The sequence below is a fragment of the Cebus imitator genome, unplaced genomic scaffold (genome assembly GCF_001604975.1).
Source record: "Cebus imitator isolate Cc_AM_T3 unplaced genomic scaffold, Cebus_imitator-1.0 Scaffold120, whole genome shotgun sequence".
Lineage (NCBI taxonomy): Eukaryota > Metazoa > Chordata > Mammalia > Primates > Cebidae > Cebus > Cebus imitator.
Genome location: NW_016107435.1, coordinates 5,119,026 through 5,138,145, shown reverse-complemented (window position 1 = coordinate 5,138,145; position 19,120 = coordinate 5,119,026). Strand labels below are relative to the sequence as shown.

Sequence of the window (19,120 nt, the reverse complement as noted above, 5' to 3'; positions counted from 1 at the left end):
CTCTCCCTCCTCCTCCCCTCCCCCTCCTCACCTTCTCCCCTCCTCCTCCTCCCCACCCCCTTTTCTCAGGTGACAGCATCACCAACCATCTGACCACCAGGCCACAGACCTTGGCACCATCCCAAACTCTCCCTTTCACTGTCTGCATCCATCAGGCCCTGGGAGCTGAGCCCTCTGCCCTCTGCCCTCTGCCCTCTGCCCTGGCCCTGTCTCAGACTCCATCACATTTCAGCTTCCTAAACAGACTCCCTGTCTCCTCCAACACGACTGCACACAGCGGCCAAAGGGATCTTTCTAAAACACCAATTCAATCATGTTTATCTCTTGCTCAAAATACTTCATGGCTGGCCACTATCTTGTGGAGAAAGTCAACCTCCCTGGTCCAGGGCTTTGTGAGCTGAGTTTCTCTTTCCTCTGGGATACCTCTAGTTTTACACACATGTGCCCTCTGCAAGGAACAGAAAGAAGGGCCTCCTCAGAGTACAGGCCTACCCCTCCTTCAAACCCAGCTCAGACACCACCTCCAAGAGGCCTTCCCCACCAGGCCTGTGGGGGCTGGCCCCCCCATGTCACAGCCAGGGCAAGGCTGAGGGTGCCTTAGGGAAGACCTGCGGTTCACTGCAGCATCCCAGGTGCTAAGCTCCCAGACGCAGAGCTCCACGAAAGGCCTCCTCAATGGACTACAGAGCTTCCACAGAGGTGCTACTGTCCTTATTTTGACAAGGAAAACAGGAGCTCCATGCTTGAAGAACATGGCCAGCTCACGCAGCTGCTGAGGTGAGCATCTGTCTGACCCCCATTCATCAGGATTCTTCTCCTGGGCATATCTGAGAGCTCAGAGCGCACCCCCATGGACTGGGGGAAGAGGAGTCACATGCTTGGGAGGGCTCCTGCCAGACACAAGCAACGTGTCTTGGGCCATGGAGAGTGGGGACAGCGATCCCTAAATTTCCTTCTCCCTCTATATGAGGAGGAAATATCTCACTGCTCTTTGCTCATAAGTCAATGTGCTCATTCTGCTCTAAGCAGGGGAGTGCCAGTGGTGGTCTGATGTGCCACTCACCTACAAGACCCCTTCCCCGACACTCCTTTGATGCTGGCAGGGAGACCTCCAGTCTCTGTCTCTGCACCTCTGAGGATGGGGAACCCACTACCTAACAAAGCAATCCATTCCCTCTTTTTCAGAACATGTTCTCTTGACTACTAGGGCACCATAATAACAGCACCCAGCACTACTGGGCACTGACAGGGTGCCAGGCAAGTTCCCAGCGGCGCCTTTCCTGCCGGACTCTCCCTAGGAGAACCCTGCCCACTCCCCTAGCTTTAAGTGCCATAAATATGCTAATGACCCCCAGAATTTACAACCCCAGTCAAGCGCCAGATATGAATGTCTCAAAAGCATCTCGAAATTAACACGCCCAAAATGGAACTCCGGATTTATCTCCCCCTAGGCCTTCGCCATCTCAGAAAGTGGCACCATCACCACCGAGCTGCCCAAGCCAGAAGCCTGTGAGTCATCCTCAAGCTCCTCCACCACCCTCACTCCCACAGTCCAGGTATATCATTTCCACCTCCGAAATATCTCCAATTTATCCACTTATCTGTCTCCACCTGGCCACCACCCTGGGCTGAGTGGCCATCATCTCTGATCCAGTGATGCTAAAATAACCTCCTCCCTGGCCTCTCTGCAGTCATTCTCGCCTTCTCCCTTAATTCTCCACACAGCAGCCAGAGTAATCTTTCTGTATCATAATTTTCACAATGCACTGCTTGGCTTCAGAAGCTCCTTTCCAACTGTACTCGGAAGTCCAAACTCCCTGCCGTGGCCTGCAAGGCCCCGTGTGATCTGGACCCTGCCTGCCTCGCAACGTCAACCTGAGCCTCTCTCTCTCTGAGCCCTGATGCCCCAGCCACACTCGTCCCCCCTTTCCCCCTTCTGCAAACTTCTGCACGTGCTATGCCCTCTGCATGTGATGCTCTTTCTCCCCTTGGTCTGACACCAGGCTCCCCATTCCTCAGGTCTCAGTTTAAATGTCATCTCACAGATAAACGCTTCCTGGCCAAGCAGATTCCCCCTCTCTGCCCGTTATTCTCTATTTCTGCATCCTGCTCATTTCAGCCACAGTTATCTAGATGCTTATCTGTTTGTTTGCTCACCATCTGCCTCCTCCATCAGACTGTCAGCTCCAAGGGGGCAGAAACCACCCACATTGTGTTCTCCAGGGGGCATTCGATGTCTAGCATGGTGCCTGGCACAGAGTAAGCACATAACAAATACTTGTTAAAGAAATAAGCCAGCTGGGCGTGGTGGCTTGTACTGTAACCCCAGCTCTTTGGGAGGCTGAGGTGGCCGGATCACAAGGTCAGGAGTCAAGACCAGCCTGGCCAACATGATGAAACCCCATCTCTAGTAAAAATGCAAAAAATACCCAGGCGTGGTGGTGCACGCCTGTAGTCCCAGCTACTCAGGAGGCTGAGGCAGGATAATCGCTGGAATCTGGGAAGCGGACGTTGCAGTGAGCCGAGATCACGCCACTGCACTCCAGCCTGAGAGAGAGAGCAAGGCTCCATCTCAAAATAAATAAATAAATACATAAATAAACAAATAAGCCAATGCGATAATAACGTAAAATGAGAATATTAGAAAACAGAGGCATGATTGGGAAGAAAAATATTAAAGGAAAGCCGCAGGAAGGATACAGACAAGTTCTACGAAGCGTCTGGGAAAGCAGGGGCCAGAAGTTACAGGATGGGAGCCAAACAGGCTTGATGAAGGGGAAGTCTAGATGTTAGGAATGTAGTGTTTGTGTCTCCCCAAAATTCATATGTTAAACCTCTAATTTCCAGTGTGATGGTATTTGGAGGTGGGGCCTTTGGGAGGTGGTTAGAGTTGGATGAGGTCATGGGGATGGGGCCCTCATGATGGGATTAGTGGCCTTATAAGAAGAGGAACAGACACCGGATTGATCTCTCTTTCTCTCCTCTGCCTCTGTGTGCACACATCAACAAAGGGCATACATACACCAGGAAAAAGGCCCTCACCTTGGGGCCTTCATAGATCAAGGTGCCATCAAGAACCCAGCCCAGATCTCAGATCTCCAGCCTCCGGAACTGTGAGGAGTAAATATTTGCTGCTGAAGCCACCCAGTCTATGGTATTCCATTACAGCAGCCCATGCTGACTAAGATACCAGGCAAAGAGACAGTCCATGCCAGTGAGTGGAAAAGAAACATTCAAGGAGCCAGTGTGAACAATGCAAGACCAGTGTGGCTGAAAGTGTGTCTGCCCCTGTGTGAGCAAACACACACCCAACTCTAGGTGAGGCCTCTGGTATGAACAAACCATGCTGGCCTGCATTCGGATACTCTCTGCATGAGTGACATGTCCTGCATGGGTCACTCCTCCCCAACCACTCAGAGATGCCTGGGTCCTCAAGCACAACTCCACAAATGGGAGCCTTAGCTGAACAGAGTCTGCATATCATCCACCTAGGGTGTGAGCCTGTGGGGCCCAGATGCCTCTAGAGAAGCCTGTAAAGTCAAGGTCAAGGCTCTGTGCAGCCCTGCCAAGCGGCAGGAGCCAGGGCAGGGCGATGCATGAACCCTATCTTGTAAACTAGAGCTCTGGTTTGGAGCTTCTCTGTGTGCTTATTTCCCCAGAGCCTTTAATAAAGTAATAGCCAGCACTCCAGCCTTGTCACAACATGTCACAGGAAACTCTAGGAAGGGTCACTCGGGGACCCTTGGCCCAAGCACAGCCCCTATTGAGACCAGCAACAGCAGCCACAGGGGCTCCCCAAGGGGAAGCTGGATCTTAGGGCCTCGGCTCCTTGCAGTTAGGTTCTTCAGGAAGGGGGTGGCCTTTCCCCCCACACTCCTCTGCGCAGCTTTGCTCTGGGGCTGGATGTGGCTGTTGGACTCTGAGCGCTGCTCAAGGCCAGGTGGGGCCCTGGGCGAGATTTTACTTCTCTGTGACTCATCTCCGCTAAGAAACGGCTGCTCTACAATGCCAGCAGGGTAACCCAGGGAAGACAAGTAGAATTGGGATTTCAAGAGAACCTGAGTGAAAGCTATAATCTACACAACTGTAGCTACAATGGTAGTGGGGGGGCTCCTCTCCCTCCACAGAGACAGTCGACACAGAGTACCATCCTCAGGCTCTAAGCACCATGAGGACAAGGACCTCTACCTACTTCTTCATTAACTCTCCCAATTGAACACAACTACTGGCCCAAAGTGGATGACCAATAAAGAGTAGGGAAGTTAATAAAGAAATGGTCACAGGACCCCCATTTCTCCTACTATAGGTAACCTGCTGACCCCAGGGAGGACTGGCTGGGTTCCGAGGAGTATCCATGCTCCCCTCCTATACCTGTGGTAGGCATCACTAATCAATCACAGCCCTCTTTGCTACTGAGCGAGGAGTCAGACTCAACAATCCTTCTCTAGGGAGCCAATCCAAGTTGGCCATCTAGAGAAGGAAGAGGTTCCTATGCTTTGGGAGATCAAGTAACCCTTAGAGAATCTAATGAATGCAACAAATTTCTTTCTAGAAAATACACACAAAACTTTCTGTATAGTTTCAAGATATTCAAGGACCTTTCCTGTAAAAGAAGGAGATGCTTGAAAGCACCACAGCCCACCTGCCCCTGTGCAAATAATCGTTTGCTGCCATTTAGAGATGATCTGCTAAAAACATCAGCCAACAGATCCTATGGAAAGCCACTAAGCTGAGGGACAGTCCCAAGGAGCCAAGCATCAAGCCTAGACCTGTTCATCCACACTGTCTAAAGATACTGAACACCCTCCATGCTGGGCAAGAAGGAGAGTGTGTGGAAGGGACTCCTTCCCACCCCTGAAGACAGCCTTGAGGGAGGTGAGGCCCAACTTCCTCTGCTTCCCAACAAGCCTCTCTGACAAAGGCAGTGTCCATTGCAGGAAAGGGCCCAGGTTGCCAGGGTAGCTCCAGGCTGGAATCTATTTATACACACCCTCCGCACCCAGAGGTTAAATTACAGCCCAGGAGATGGCTCCAGGCCAGCAAGGAGTTATTTATGTTCTCTTGGCAGACTAAGAGGAACAGGGCATTTCAGAGGACCTCTTCCAAATGAGGCCTGGTAGGGACACAGTTTAGAGAACAAAAGAATCATCCTCCCACGACCCCCAACTGCCACACACACACACACACACACACACACACACACAATCTGAGACCATCTTTGCAATGACTATAAGCAGACAGAGTGAAAACCAAAAGACTATGTTTTTAAAATGTAGATCTTGGCCCACTGTGGGGGCCGAGTGGATCCAGCCAAATGCCATGGACTCATTCCAAGAAGTTCTCCAGGCTTTCCAGGCTCCTTATCAGAAGTCTTTAAAGAAAACGGCTCTCCTGGTCTTTCCCTAGATGCTCACTTAGCTTAAGTCCACAGCCCTAAGGCTCAGGGGATATGAACCAGACAAAGGCCAAAGACAGAGCCAAGGTTCCCGAGATGCAACTTCAGAGCCAGGTGAAACTGTCCGTAGAGCCCAAAGCTTCCACTCCCCGAGGCTCCATCCTCAGCCACTGACCCCAAACTGCTCTGAGTTCAAAGGATGATGGGAGGATTCAAAGGTGCTTCCCAAAACCCTGAGGCCCAGCAAGCAGATAGCCTTATTTAACCAAGGCATCTTTAAACCCTAGATCAAAGGAAACCACCAACACTTTATCATTAGTGACATTTAATAAGACAGCATGCAGAGCCTGCTAAATCTCAAACGGGTGACAGACGAGGCCTGCCAGGCAGTGTGCTGCACGGCGAATCAACATGCTTGCTTTCATGTAGTGCCAGGTGAGGTCAGCTCTGGAAGAGCTTCCCCCAAGAATCCTGGGCCAAGATTCACCCAGCAAGAAGCCTGGGCATCTCTGGGCCAACTCCCTCGGCAGGCGTTAGGACCACGGGGACCAAACAGGCCTGGCTGCATCAGGGCTGGGTGCCATAGCATGTAGCATGTTCCTAGGAGATGCCCAAGGGCTGGGGCCTCACTTCCAGAGTCGCAAGCCCAGAGAGGCTTTCCCAGGACACCCATCAAGGCCAGCTCCATTCATTAAAGTACCAGCAAAGGCAGGCTTGGGGGTTCTGCAATTCCTGCTGCAAACACCATGGCATTGGGTTCTCCCATTTTCAAAATGAAGATTTCCACCTGCAATCCCCATCCTGGAGGGCAGAAACCTGGAGGAAGTCAAACCAGGGAAAGGAAGAAGTGCACCCCTTCCCAGGCAGTTGAGAGCCACAACCAGGTTTCCTGCTCTCCAGGTGCCCCTCTTGAGCCACCTGTCACCTCTGATGCTGACAACGGGTATCCAGAGGACACCTGAGCACTTTTGAGGATGCTGGGGACAGCAACACTTGGGTCAGCAAGTCAGGCCTGCAAGAGTGTGGAAAGAAGCCACTCCTCTCCTTCCAGGCCCAGACCAGGTGAGAAGGGCCCTTCAAATACCTGCTCCCACACCATCCACCCTGATGAGGCTGGCCGGGTCATTTCCCCTTATACCAAGAGCTCATCTCTCCAGTAAAATAACCACCAGTGGAGAGGGCAGGAGCAGAGAGAGAAGGCAGACAGGAAAACTGCTTTAACAGAATCAGAACCACAGACTTAGAAGACCTGGGGGGTCCCTAGAGATGACTCAGTTCAGCATCCTCATTTGATGGATAAAGACCCCTAGGGCATGAGGAGTGACTTAAGGGCCCACCGAGGACCACGCAGGAAGCTCCAGACAGGTGAAGGGTAAAGGTAGGTCCCCTGGCTCTGAGCACCGCCGCAGCAACCTCCTCCACACCTGCAGTCTGCGTGTATCAGTCTCTGTCGTTCTGGACGCACGTCTCAATGCACCCCACCCCAAACCTCGACTCTCCATCACGTGCAAAGTTCCCTAAAGGACCTTTCTCCATGCCCCTGCCAGACTCTTCCTAATGCAGCTTCCACCCTCATTCCTTCCCTGCCTCTTCGGGACCACATTTAAATCTGCATGCAGATGGGCGTGTTGGTAGGAGATCAGGGAGATGGATTGGAAGAACGCCCTGCTTCAAGATCAGGAGCTCACCCAGCCACATCCCGGAGCAATAGAAATTTCCTACTCAGGACCCCAGGCCTCCTAACATGAGCCATGTACCTAATTCAATAATCCAGACACGACACTGTCTGTGGGTCCTGGAGTCGCTGTTGTTTACATTTACATCCCAGGGTACGGAGCTCATCTGCTTGGCTCAGCACACCTCAGAAACTGTCAGCCCTCCGCTCCCGGGATTCCTCAGTCCTGACCCTCCCAATACTTAGTCCTGTTTAAATGCCCTCTCTGGTTCCACCGTGTGAAGTGTATCACTTGATTCTCCTGTTTCCCAGCTTCCCCCACCTCCAGAAAAACAAAACAAACAAAAAATGCTTCTGGTTCCTTCAGCAGACACAGACATTCTCCAAGCCATGAGTCACCCTGCTCCAAATTCACTCATCTCAGGCCTGCAGACCCCACAGGAGCCGCGCACTACATTGCCGCATTATCTGTCCTTCCTTAAAGCCGTATTAATAAAGTGGGTGTGGTGTTCCAGCCACTCCTCTGCCCCAGATGCGTAGTTCAGACACCTGAGTGGCTTGATGCCTGGCCCCGTCGCCGGCCCCTGCAATCCTCCAGCTTTTGAGTGCGCCTGGCCCACTCCTGTGGTTGGGTGCTGGGCTTGGGTTCACGCTGGTCTTTTCCAGTTCCTTCAAGGCCCAGTTCCCATCTGCTCCATCGTTCCACGCAGTTGTGTATGACGCAGCCCCGCAAGGTCATGTTAGCATTCAGAACAAGAAGCGAATGTGTCTCAAATCATGCTCCTGTCTACCCTGTTTGGGGAGTTACGTGGCCCATCAAGCCTCCCCTTTATCTCTGCAACCAGGAAGCTCAGAGCTCACAGCGTGGCTGCATCTGCTCCCTCCTCCTTTCTAAGGCTGGCCCTCCTCATTGTTATGTGTATAGCTTCATCTTCAGTCGCCTCCATCAGTTTGTATAGGCCGGCCACAGGATGTATTTTTTGAAGTAAGCAGAAGAGAAAAGCCCACCTTCTTCACAGAGCTTTCCCTGAGCCCTGCAGCTAGCTCTGGGATCAGGCCCTTCTGTGAACTCCAGGAGCGCCTGTTCTGCAAATCAAAGAAGTGCTTCCCCTTGTGCGTGCACAGGGCCCCAGCTCTCCCTCTCCATTTCTTGTCTCTCTGTGCCCCTGGCCCTGGCCCTGCTTCCTTCTGAAGAGGTGGTTTGTACCCAAAGCCTCTACTTCTGCTGCCAGGAGTGGGCCCACTGCGGCCCATCTTCCATCACACACACACACACACGCACACAAACAAGCACACACGTATACACACTCTGTGAGACACCATAGCTCGGTCACCTCCTCCCTCTGAAACCTCCTTCTCTTCTAGTCTCATATCCCACTTCCTTTGCCCCTCCCTTAAGCACTGGTGTTTCCAGTAGATTTCTGCCTCCACCATCTGCTCCAAACCTTCACCTATCACTTCAACACTGATAATGCCCAAATCTGCAGGCATCTCCAGCCTAGACTCCCTCCTGAGCTCTACCAACCCCTCTTAGGCCATCTCATTTACTTCCATGGCTTTAATCACCAACAAAGTACCCAATAGCTCCCAAACCCATCTCTTCTTTCCAGCCTCATTACTGAGATCAAGATCCACAAGTCCAAGTGCCCCCTAGGTGTTGCTGTGAAGGTGGCAGCTGTCCCCCAACCCCATCAAATGCTGCATGTCCAATACCACCCCCCTGAATGGCTCCATCTCCCTAGAGTTACTCAACCAGGAAACTTCCAGACACCATCCATTTATCCATTCAAGTAACCTAATGGAATGTTCACCACGTGCCAGGGTCTACATGCAGGACAGGGCATGGAGTAAACAAAACAAAAACAGTTCTTGCCACCAGGGTTCTATCTCCAGGTGACTTTCAGCCAGCCACCTACTCCTATCAAGGCTACCTCTCAATCTCCTCTGAAATAACCCAGTTTTCTCCATACCCACAGTCACTATTTTAGCCTGGGGCACTAAATAATACTGGAAAGCAAGCAGTTTAGCTGGAATCCCCCTCCGAAAGGTAACGCTATGTGACCTTCAACAAGCTACTTGCTCTGTAACTTGCCAGTTGTTTCATCTTTCAGTCTTTCCCTCATTTTGGTAGAGACTGAATCTTGCTATGTTGTACAGCCTGGTCTCAACTCCTGGCCTCAAGTGATCCTCCTCCCTCAGTCTCCTGAGTCACTTGGATTATAGGCATGAGCCGCTGCACCCAAAAGTCCCTTATCCCAAGGCTCTAGGAGTCTATGGTTTTAAATTACAAGCTCTGTGGGTTGCTCGTTTTGGTTTCCGAAGCTGAGCACAGAGTAAGCAAAAGATAAACCTGTTCTGAGTGAACGAATGAACAAATGAATGAATAAAGAAGTAGTTGGATGGATGAATGAATGAAATGGACAATTCATTTTGCACATGTCCAAGTCAGTTTTGCCCTTTCTGACACCCTTTCTGCTGGACTCAGGGTCATAATTCAATGCACCTCGAAGAATAAAGAGAAAGGAAAGCACAGCCTGGCGACGTGAGCCCCCTCCTGCCAGCACCCCCGGGGCTGCCACAGCGCTCACCGGCACAGGTGGTCAGTCCGGCACACACCACGCAGGTCCAGGCAGTTGGGCTTCTCCTTGTCCTCGTAGGAGCAGCTGGGCAGGATGGTTTGCCGGCGGCGCTCGGCGCACGCCAGGTCTTGGCAGGAGCAGAAGAGCATGCGGTAGGTGAACTCGCTGGGCACCCGGTCGAAGAACTGGCGCAGGGCCTTGTGGCACTTGCGGCGATTGCAGCGCTCGGTGGGTGAGATCTCGCGGTTGCAGATGGAAATGTAGGAGGAGCGCAGCTTCTTGCAGTTGTCATTCAGGTTGCAGGCCTTGGCAGCATCCAGGCAATGGTTGCTCTTGGCGCTGACCACTGGGTCTGCCCCTGTCCCTAGAGAAGGAACATGACTGCAGGTCAGAGGCCACACGGGCATGAGGAGGATGCAGCTGCCCCCTCGCTGGGAGGTATCTCCCAGTACTCAATATGCTTCCATATACCCATTCTGTGCCTCAGTTTCCCCATCTGTGAAATGGGGATCACTTCACAGGACCTATCTCCTAAAGCTGTGGTTAGGAGTTTAATTAATTAATTCAAGGAGTTAATAGACAGGTTGAGGGAGTGCCTAGGAAACGCCTGGTGCAGGGCGAGCTGTACCATGGCGATCTACGGCAACGGTGGACTTAAAACTCATCACAAGCCTAAAAGGCAAGCAACTAGATGTGTAAGGCCCTGTTTACAAATATGGGAAATAAAGTGACTGGCTCAGGACCATACAACGATGGGGATCCTGTGCACCCACCAGCAGGACCCTGGCACTTGGGGTCAGAGGATGCTCATGATGCGGCAGACTGGGTGCAGACAGCACACACATGACCTCCCGAGACATTCTGGTGAGAGCCAGATGGGAGATCCTCTAATCCAGCCTTGTTATCTTACAGATAAGGAAACTGAAGCACCATCTGGGCAAGGGGCCTGCCCAAGGTTGCCCAGCACAGGTACCCGAGTCACACCCAATAGCACAGTTATGCCAGCGAGAACCATCAGCGTTCCTCATCCATTCTTCATCTGCCCCAAATGCTTCCCAGTATTTCCTGAGCACCACTCTCTCCATGCAAGACCCAGGTGGGTGGTGGGAAAGACTGGGGGTGAGGGAGGCTGAGGCCACACATCCCTTTCACGTGGGCCCAGTGTCTGAGCACTTCCAGCACATAGTTCCTAATGTTCTAATCACTTGCCCATTAAAGACGGATGAGGTCCTACCTCTGCACAGCCCCCTGCTGGGTGCCATGTTGGATATAAAAGGGCAAGAGGAGGGGCCACTCTGGAAGAGCTCACAACTCCAGCCAGGAAACCAAGAGGCAGAAGAGCACACAAGCCAAAACTGAGCATTCTAGAACTCAGCCATCAGCATTCAACTCCTGGACCTGATACTCACTGGCTGCATGACCTGGGACAAATGGCTGAACCTTTGCCTCGGTTTCCTTATCTGCAAATTAGTACCTACCACATAGGGTCTTTGTGAGCATGAATGCGATAGCTCATTTTTTTCTCTCTGCCCTACATCATAATTTTGCTGTCTTCTAGACCACTCCCATCAGGTATTACATCACCATCTTCAATTAAAAAAAGACGTCCTTGTGACCACACATACCTCTCAAGCTACCACCCCATTTTTCTGCTCCCCTTTAAAGCAAAACCCCTCAATCGAGTTGTCTACGCCAGCTGCCCCTTGCTCTCCTCCTGTTCTCCCTTGGACCCGCTTCAGCCTGGCGTTTGGCCTCATCTGATGGATGCTCAGGAATCTACCGGCCTCATCTTCCTCAGCCCATCAGCAGCACTAGACACAGCCCATTCCTCTCCTGTGCCTCCCACTCCCTGCAGGGCTCCCTGCTGCCTCCCCAGTCTCTTGCTCAGGCTGCTTTGCTGGCCCCATCATCTTCCATATCCAGGGCTCAGCCTCCTTTTCTCTACATGCACCTGCTCCCTGGAACTCGTGGCTCATCTCATGGCCTGAAACATCATCACTGCACGTCCAACTCCCAGATTTAAACCCCCAGACGAGACCTCTGCCCTAAGCCCCAGACTCATCTGTCCACCTGCCAACTCAACACCTCTTGCCGCAAGCCTAATACCTGAATCTCATGCTAACACATCCAAAACATCCAAACCCAAACCCAGATTTCCCCTCAAAACCTGGGGATTCTCTCCACCTCTGACAGTCTTCCTTATCCTGCTGGAAACATTACCCCATCCTTCCAGCAGCCCACGCCAAGACTCCCGGTGCTTCCTTGACTCCTCTCATATTCACACGCCCTGGCAGCTCTACCTTTGAAACACAGCCAGAATCCAGCCACTTCTCACCACCGCCTCTGCTGCCACCTGGGTCTGAACCACTGACACTGTGCCTGTTCAGAGCCTTCTTCCCCAGCCTCCTGCTCTGCCCTCTGCCCGCATACCCCACCTCATGACAATCTCTCATCACAGCAGCTGGAGAGAACCTTCTAGAACCTAAGGCAGAGAGCCATTGCTCTCAGGCTCCAAAGCCCCCCATGGATTCCCCATCTCATTCCGGGGGCCTTAGCATGGCCTGCACAGCTCTATGTGTGTGCTGTCCGATTTGCTACGGCAGGACAATGTGTGCTGTCTGAACTGCTGTCCACTCACCACACATGGCCGTGGAACCTGAAATGTGGGTAGGGCATTTCACATGTTTACACAAGGCCTTGAAACACACACCAGATTTTGAAAATGTGATAAGAAAAAAATAATGTAGGCTGGGCATGGGGCTCATGCCTATAATCCCAGCACTTTGGGAGGCCAAGGCAAGCAGATCACTTGAGGTAAGGAGTTTGAGGCCAGCCTGGCCAACATGGTAAAACCCCATCTCTACTAAAAATACAAAAATTAGCTGGGCGTGGTGACACATGGTAGACTTCAACCAGCTACACAGGAGGCTGAGGCACGAGAGTCACTTGAACATAGGACGCAGAGGTTGCAGGGAACCAAGATGGTACCATTGCACTCCAGCTGGGGCAATAAAGGGAGACTCTGTCTCAAAAAAAAAAAAAAAAAAGAAAAAGAAAAAGAAAAAGATAATGTAAAGTATCCCATCAATAATTTTTTTAAATTTGGGATCTATGATGTTAAACAAATGTAGTAATAAAAATAATTTCACCTGTTTCTTTTTTCTTTGTGATTACAAGCAAACGCAGAATTATATACATGATGCATATTACATTTCCATCAGCCAGCACAGCTGTATATGGCCTCATCTCCTACTCCTTTCTCCTGGCTCATTTCACTCGAATCCAGCCACCCCAGCCTCCTCGCCCTTCCTGGAACACACCCATCACGGCCTGGCCTCTTGGCCTGGAGGTCTCTCCCTCCCCACCACAGCCACACGGCCACTCTCCTCATCTACTTCAAGACTCTGCTCAAATGTTACCTAGTATGCGAGTCCTTCCTAACCTCCCCACACGTAGTAACAATGCCCCATGCACCTTCCATGTACCCCCTACTCTGACCTATTTTTCCCATGCCACTCATCGCCATCTGCCATGGTATGTACTCACGTACTCATTTGTTTGTTTCTATCAAATACAAGCTCCAGAAAGGCAGGGCTGTGCTCAGCGCTACAGCCCTAGGAGCCAGTGTTTGACACGCAGGTGCTATGCAATAGGTATTTAAGGGGTGATGGAATAAATGTATTTCGGCCAGTGTCTATTTTACAGTAAGTGCTCAAAAAATGTTGAACAATAGTAAGCAAGCAAAATGATGCAGAGTAGGCAACAGTGATCAATATAGGACCATGTGAGGCCCGGCCCAGCCCTGAAACTTGGGGGATGATCAACGAAAATAGAGCCACTCACCCCAACCCCTTGTCTAGCCAACAACAGCCCCCTTTTTTTTGAGTCTGAGTTTTGCTCTTGTTGCCCAGGCTGCAGTGCGATGGCACCATCTCAGCTCACTGCAACCTCTGCCTCCTGGTTTCAGGCAATTCTCCTGTCTCAGCCTCCTAAGTGGCTGGAATTAAAGGCACCTGTCACTACACCCGGATAATTTTTGTATTTTCAGGAGAGACAAGGTTTCGCCATGTTGGCCAACTGGTCTCAAACTCATGATCTCAGGTGATCCACCCGCCTCGGCCTCCCAAAGTGCTGGGATTGCAAGTATGAGCCACCGTGCCTGACCAACAATAGCCCTTTAAAGGCAGAAACAGAAAAGTGCCCTCTCTTTTTGTTGTAAAAATAAAAGAGGGAGGGTACATCCAGACAATGGAATCTTATTCTGTGATAAAAGGAAATAAGCTATCAAGTCATGAAAGGATGTAGAGAAAGCTTACATGAAAGGAGACACATCACACCCTATGATTCTAACAGTATGACACTCTGAAAAAGGGAAAACAGTGAGATCAGTGGCTGCCAGGAGTCAGTGGGGAGTCGGGGAGGAAGAGGCAGAGCATGGAGGATTTTTAGGGCACTGAAACTGCTCTGGACGCCATTGGATGTTTGTCCAAACCCGTGGAACATACAAGAGTTGTACATTGTATCAGGCTTTGCCTAATAATGATGTGTCAGTGTAGGCTCAAGAACTGTAACAAATGCATCCCTCTGTGGAGGGATGCTGACAGTGGGGGAGGCCGTGCCTGGGGAGGAGTAGGGGGTAGATGAGAACTCTCTGTACCTTCCTCTCAATTTGGCTATGAACCTAAAGCCACTCTTAAAAAATAATAAGCCTTTTACTAAAAAAAAAAAAAAAAAAAAAAAAAAAAAAAAAAAAAAAAAAAAAATAAAAAAAAAAAAAAAAAAAAAAAAAAAAAAAAGGAAGCTAAGGGAAATTAAGGCCGAAAAAGAATCCAGGTTTGTTTTCCTATTCAATCCATTAATATATCTTTATTGAGGACCTTTTATGTGCCAGGCACTTCCCCAGACACTGAGGCTGCAACCCTGCCTGAGACACAGCTAGGGACAGAGGAGTAACCATGCCGATGTTGAGTTCTGTGTCAGGGAAGTCAGGGTGCAGAGAGAAAAGCATCCTGTCCAGATTTTGGGGGGTCCTGGAAGCACTGACATCTCTGCTAAAACCTGCAGGAGGACTCAGAGGAAGCAAAGACAGCAGAAAAAGGGTCCCATGCAGAAACGGGAGCAGGGGCAACCACCAGGAGGAACTGCAAGCAATTCAATACACTGGACATGGAAGTCAAGGCAAGGATAGCCAAGACAGGGGCCTTCAGCCACGTGGGGCTGAGTGGCCTCTCGGGCAGTTCCTTAAGCTGCTACCAAACCATTCTTCCCAGGACAGAAGGACCCCAGAATGCCTGTCAACACAAGGACTATTGTGGGGACACTGTCTCTAAAGCACAAGTTCTCCCAGGCCAGCAGTGGAGCAGAGGCAACAGGAGGGACCCCAGAGAGGAGGTTAGCAACTGCAAGGGGAAAGGCTGCTAATTTAGGCCTGTGGCTGCCTCCAGGTTCCCCAGGTGCTGCGTTCCCACTCCTCTCAGCAGGTCCCTGAGCTAGTGCTGGTGTAATTATAGCCTCCGTGACTTCCATTTGGAGCTTGAATAGTGAAAGCTTTTGCTAGAGGCAGGACATGTAAACTCCTGGCCCAAAACTTGGTAAATGTCCTAGGAAACAAAAAATCAAGAAACGCAGCTCCTACCTGGTTACCAGGAAGATGCCCCCTCTGATCCTCCCGGCAGGAACTGGGTTTGAGTGGGCCGGATGATGAGAGAAAGGCCCCCAGGAGCGGGCCTGGGATCTGAGGCTCTGCCAAGCACCTCGCCAAAAAGGCAGCCTGCGCTGCATTTTCATCATGAGGGAGATGGCTGGGTCAGGGCTTGGCACAGGGCCAGCCACTGCCATCTGCAGCAGGCTAGCCAGATGCACACCCCTTCAGAGTCAGCCCCTGCCCTGCCATCCACCTAAGGCTCCTGGCCCTCCTGTCCAGAAGGCAAGTCCCCATTGGGAAGAAGGAGGTGGAAGATTCTAAACACAAACTTCACCGGCCAAGACCCCTCACAATTCTCGCCTGGCACTGGGGCTACAGTCCCTGTACTAAAATGTGCAAAGGGCAGGGAATGGGGATTCAGGAAACCCAGCCCCCTCCACCTCCCTGCGCCAATCCCTGCACTAACAGCTGAAACCACACAAGACCTGAGAGTGATCCGGGAGCTAGGAATTTATCCCAGGCCTGGGCTGGCCCTGGAGAGCCTGAACTCAACACATGCTCCAGCTCCACCCCTGTGGGTCTCCCAGGCCTGCCGAGAGCAGCCTTGATGGCTAAGGAGTAAATGGTAAACAGCTGCCCAAGGGAGAGGGAGGCGGGATTTAACCACACTTGGCCTTCTCCAAAACCTCAGTTAAGTCATCTTCCCAGCGCCCCGCCTCCACTCCCAGCCCCAGGGGACACTCTCTGGCTTCTTATCTCCGCCTCTCCTCCTCCCTGGGTGAGGGCGGGGAGTAGGCCCAGTAAGTAGGCCCAGGCCCGGGGAGTATAGCCAGTAAGGGAGCACAGCCAGCGGCAGAGGGGCAGGCCAGCTGGGGGCTGCATGGCCAGAAAGGGCTGCTGCTCAGCCTCCCCATCTGCCCTGCCCCGGCCGCACCCAGCCCAGCCTCTCCTGGGGTGCTGCCCTGAGCCAAGAGCCCATCTGCCCCACTGGGCTGTGGTTCCAGACAGTGGAACCCCTCCATGCTCTGAAGGTAGGCATAGGAGCGCTCTTTAAACTCATATTCTTTAAATATTTATTTGACTTATATCTAGCTGTGTTTACCTAATTTCAGTTCCCTATCTCGTTTTGGCCACATTAACAGCACCACCTCTACTAATGTTTAATTAACTTTTCTTTAAATCCCTTAATTCTTCTTCTGTTTTTTTGTTTGTTTGAGACAGAGTTTCTCTCTGTCGCCCATGCTGGAGTCCAGTGGCACCATCTCAGCTCACTGCAGCCTCCACCTCCCAGGTTCAAGTGATTCTCCTGCCTCGGTCTCCCAAGTAGCTGGGATTACAGGTGCCTGCTACCACACCTGGCTATTTTTGTGTGTGTGTATTTTTTTAGTAGAGACAGAGTTTTTCCATGTTGGTCAGGATGGTCTTGAACTCCTGGCCTCAAGTGATCCGCCTGCCTTGGCCTCCCAAAGTGCTGGGATTACAGGCATGAGCCACCAAACTCAGCCTAAATCCCTTAATTCTTAAATAATGAATGTGCTTAATTCCTTATTGATTCACCTTTGAAATTTTTCAATACCTATGTAGATTTATCCTAAATGATAACACCTACATCAGTTCTGAATTTTTCTAATGCATTACAATGCAACAAATTTTTTAAAAATACGTATTCCTTGGCCCCATCTCCCATTCTGGCAGTGGCACGCAATGCACTCAGAGGGAAGTCATTGGTTTAGAGAAAGGTGCTTGACCTCTGGTGTGTTTGTGACTCACAGACCCCACCGAGTCAAGAGCTCTGTGGCTGGCACTTGGGCATCTGGATTTCACAAGCTCCCTGCAATTCTGAGGCCACCTTCCAAAGACAGATAACCAATGCTTAGGAGAGGGGCAGGGCTGCCCTTGGCCCACTCCCCAAACACACACACACTTCACCCAGCACACAATTTAGCAAACCCACCCTTCACAGAGGGTGGTCTGTGGCCATCTATTGTCACCTAAGCACACTGCCCAACTGTTTCATCCCCCTCTGCCACCTCCCAACAGAGAGGGTCTTTCAGGTAGACTTTCCAATCGCAAATGAGCCTGTGGGCAGAAAGGAGAGGGTCACCATCCTATAAAGCTTCCCAGCCAATGGGGATCCAGGTGGTTTTTTGTTTGTTTGTTTATTTTGCGTTTTTTTGAGACGGGGTCTTGCTCTGTTGCCAAGCTGGAGTTCAATGGTGCAATCTTGGCTCACTGCAACCTCTACCTCCCAGGTTCAAGCAATTCCCCTGCCTCAGCCCCCCAGAGAAACTGGGACTACAGGTGAATGCCCCCATGCCTGGCTAATTTATTTTATTTTAGTAGAGACAGGGTTTCACCATGTTAGCCAGGATGGTCTCGATCTCCTGACCTTGTGATCCATCCACCTCGGCCTCCCAAAGTGCTGGGATTACAGCAGTGAGCCACCGCACCCGGCCGAGACCCAAGCGTTTTAACTGCCCTTCCTGTCCCAGAGAAAACTGCCCCTCATGCCATTTGTAGCCACAATGTCTGTCCCTGAGCTCACCCTGGGCCCCTGTGCCAAGATGTGGAGCCCTACTACTTAATTGGCAGTTAAAGAACGTGGATCCTAATTCTGTCTCTGCTTCTCCAAGCTGAAGAAGTCCCCAGGTAAATCTTTGTCCCTCTCTGGGTCTCATTTCTTCACCTGAATGATGACAAATTTTGAACTGCATAATAGCTTACATTTTGTGCCTCTCCCACTTGCCTACCCAATGCAGTAGTGCAAGATTCTGAGGGATGGAGGGCCAGGGAAAGCCCTGCTGTCTCACCTGGGTCCTTCCAGCCGGAGCCACAGGTCCACCATGGCAGGCTAAAAGGAGCCCACTGTGGTCCTGTGCAAACTCAACCGCATATGTACACACCGAGGTACATGTGCACACACACACACACACACACAAATACACTCAACCACACCCACCTCTCCAGGAGCAGAACCTGAGTCCCTGCATTAGCAGCTGGTCAACAAATACTTTCATACCGACTACATGCCAGGCCCTAAAATCCAGCGGTGTGCAGGAAAGAAAGAATCGTCCCTCTCCTGCAGCTTTCACTCTAGTGACAGTAAGACTGGTAGTAAACACATACGTACAAACATACGTACATACATACATAAATAAGGTCTGGCATGGTGGCTCACACCTGTAATGCCAAAACTTTGGGAGGCCAAGGCGGCTGGATCACTGGAGGCCAGGAATTAGAGACCAGCCTTGTCAACATGGCAAAATTCTGTCTTTACTAAAATTACAAAAGTAAGCCGGGTGTTTTGGCACACACCTGCAATCCCAGCTACTCAGGAGGCTGAGGCAGGAGAATGGCTTGAACCCAGGAGGCGGAGGTTGCAGACTGAGGCAGGAGAATGGCTTGAATTCAGGAGGCAGAGGTTGCAGAGTGCCAAGATCATACCATTGCACTCCAGCCTGGGCAACAGAGCAAGGCTCTGTTTCAAGATAAATAAATAATTTAAAGAAAGAAAAATAAGGGAATTTAAGAGAATGACTGGCTGCACATGGTGGTTCATGCCTATAACCACAACACTTTGGAAGGCTGCGGCGGGTGGATCACTGGAGGTCAGGAGTTCAAGACCAGCCTGGCCAATACAGCGAAACCCATCTCTACTAAAAATACAAAAATTAGCCAAGAGTGGTGGCATGCCTGTAATCCCAGCTACTCAGGAGGCTGAGGCAGAAGAATCACTTGAACCCAGGAGGTGGAGGTTGCAGTGAGCTGAGATTGTGCCACTGCACTCTATCCTGGGCAACAGAGCAAGACTCCGTCTCGAAAAAAAA

The 19,120-nt window shown here is 51.2% G+C and overlaps 1 protein-coding gene across 6 annotated transcripts in view; it reads right to left on the bottom strand.

The window, feature by feature from the left end:
* Positions 1–19,120, bottom strand: part of GFRA2 (GDNF family receptor alpha 2) — a 94,676-nt gene that overhangs the window by 42,504 nt on the left and 33,052 nt on the right. For all 6 annotated transcript variants that reach the window (XM_037742428.1, XM_037742427.1, XM_037742430.1 and 3 more), the window contains one exon: positions 9,659–10,013. In XM_037742428.1, coding sequence (XP_037598356.1) covers positions 9,659–10,013 — 355 coding nt within the window. The remainder of the gene's footprint in view (positions 1–9,658; positions 10,014–19,120) is intronic.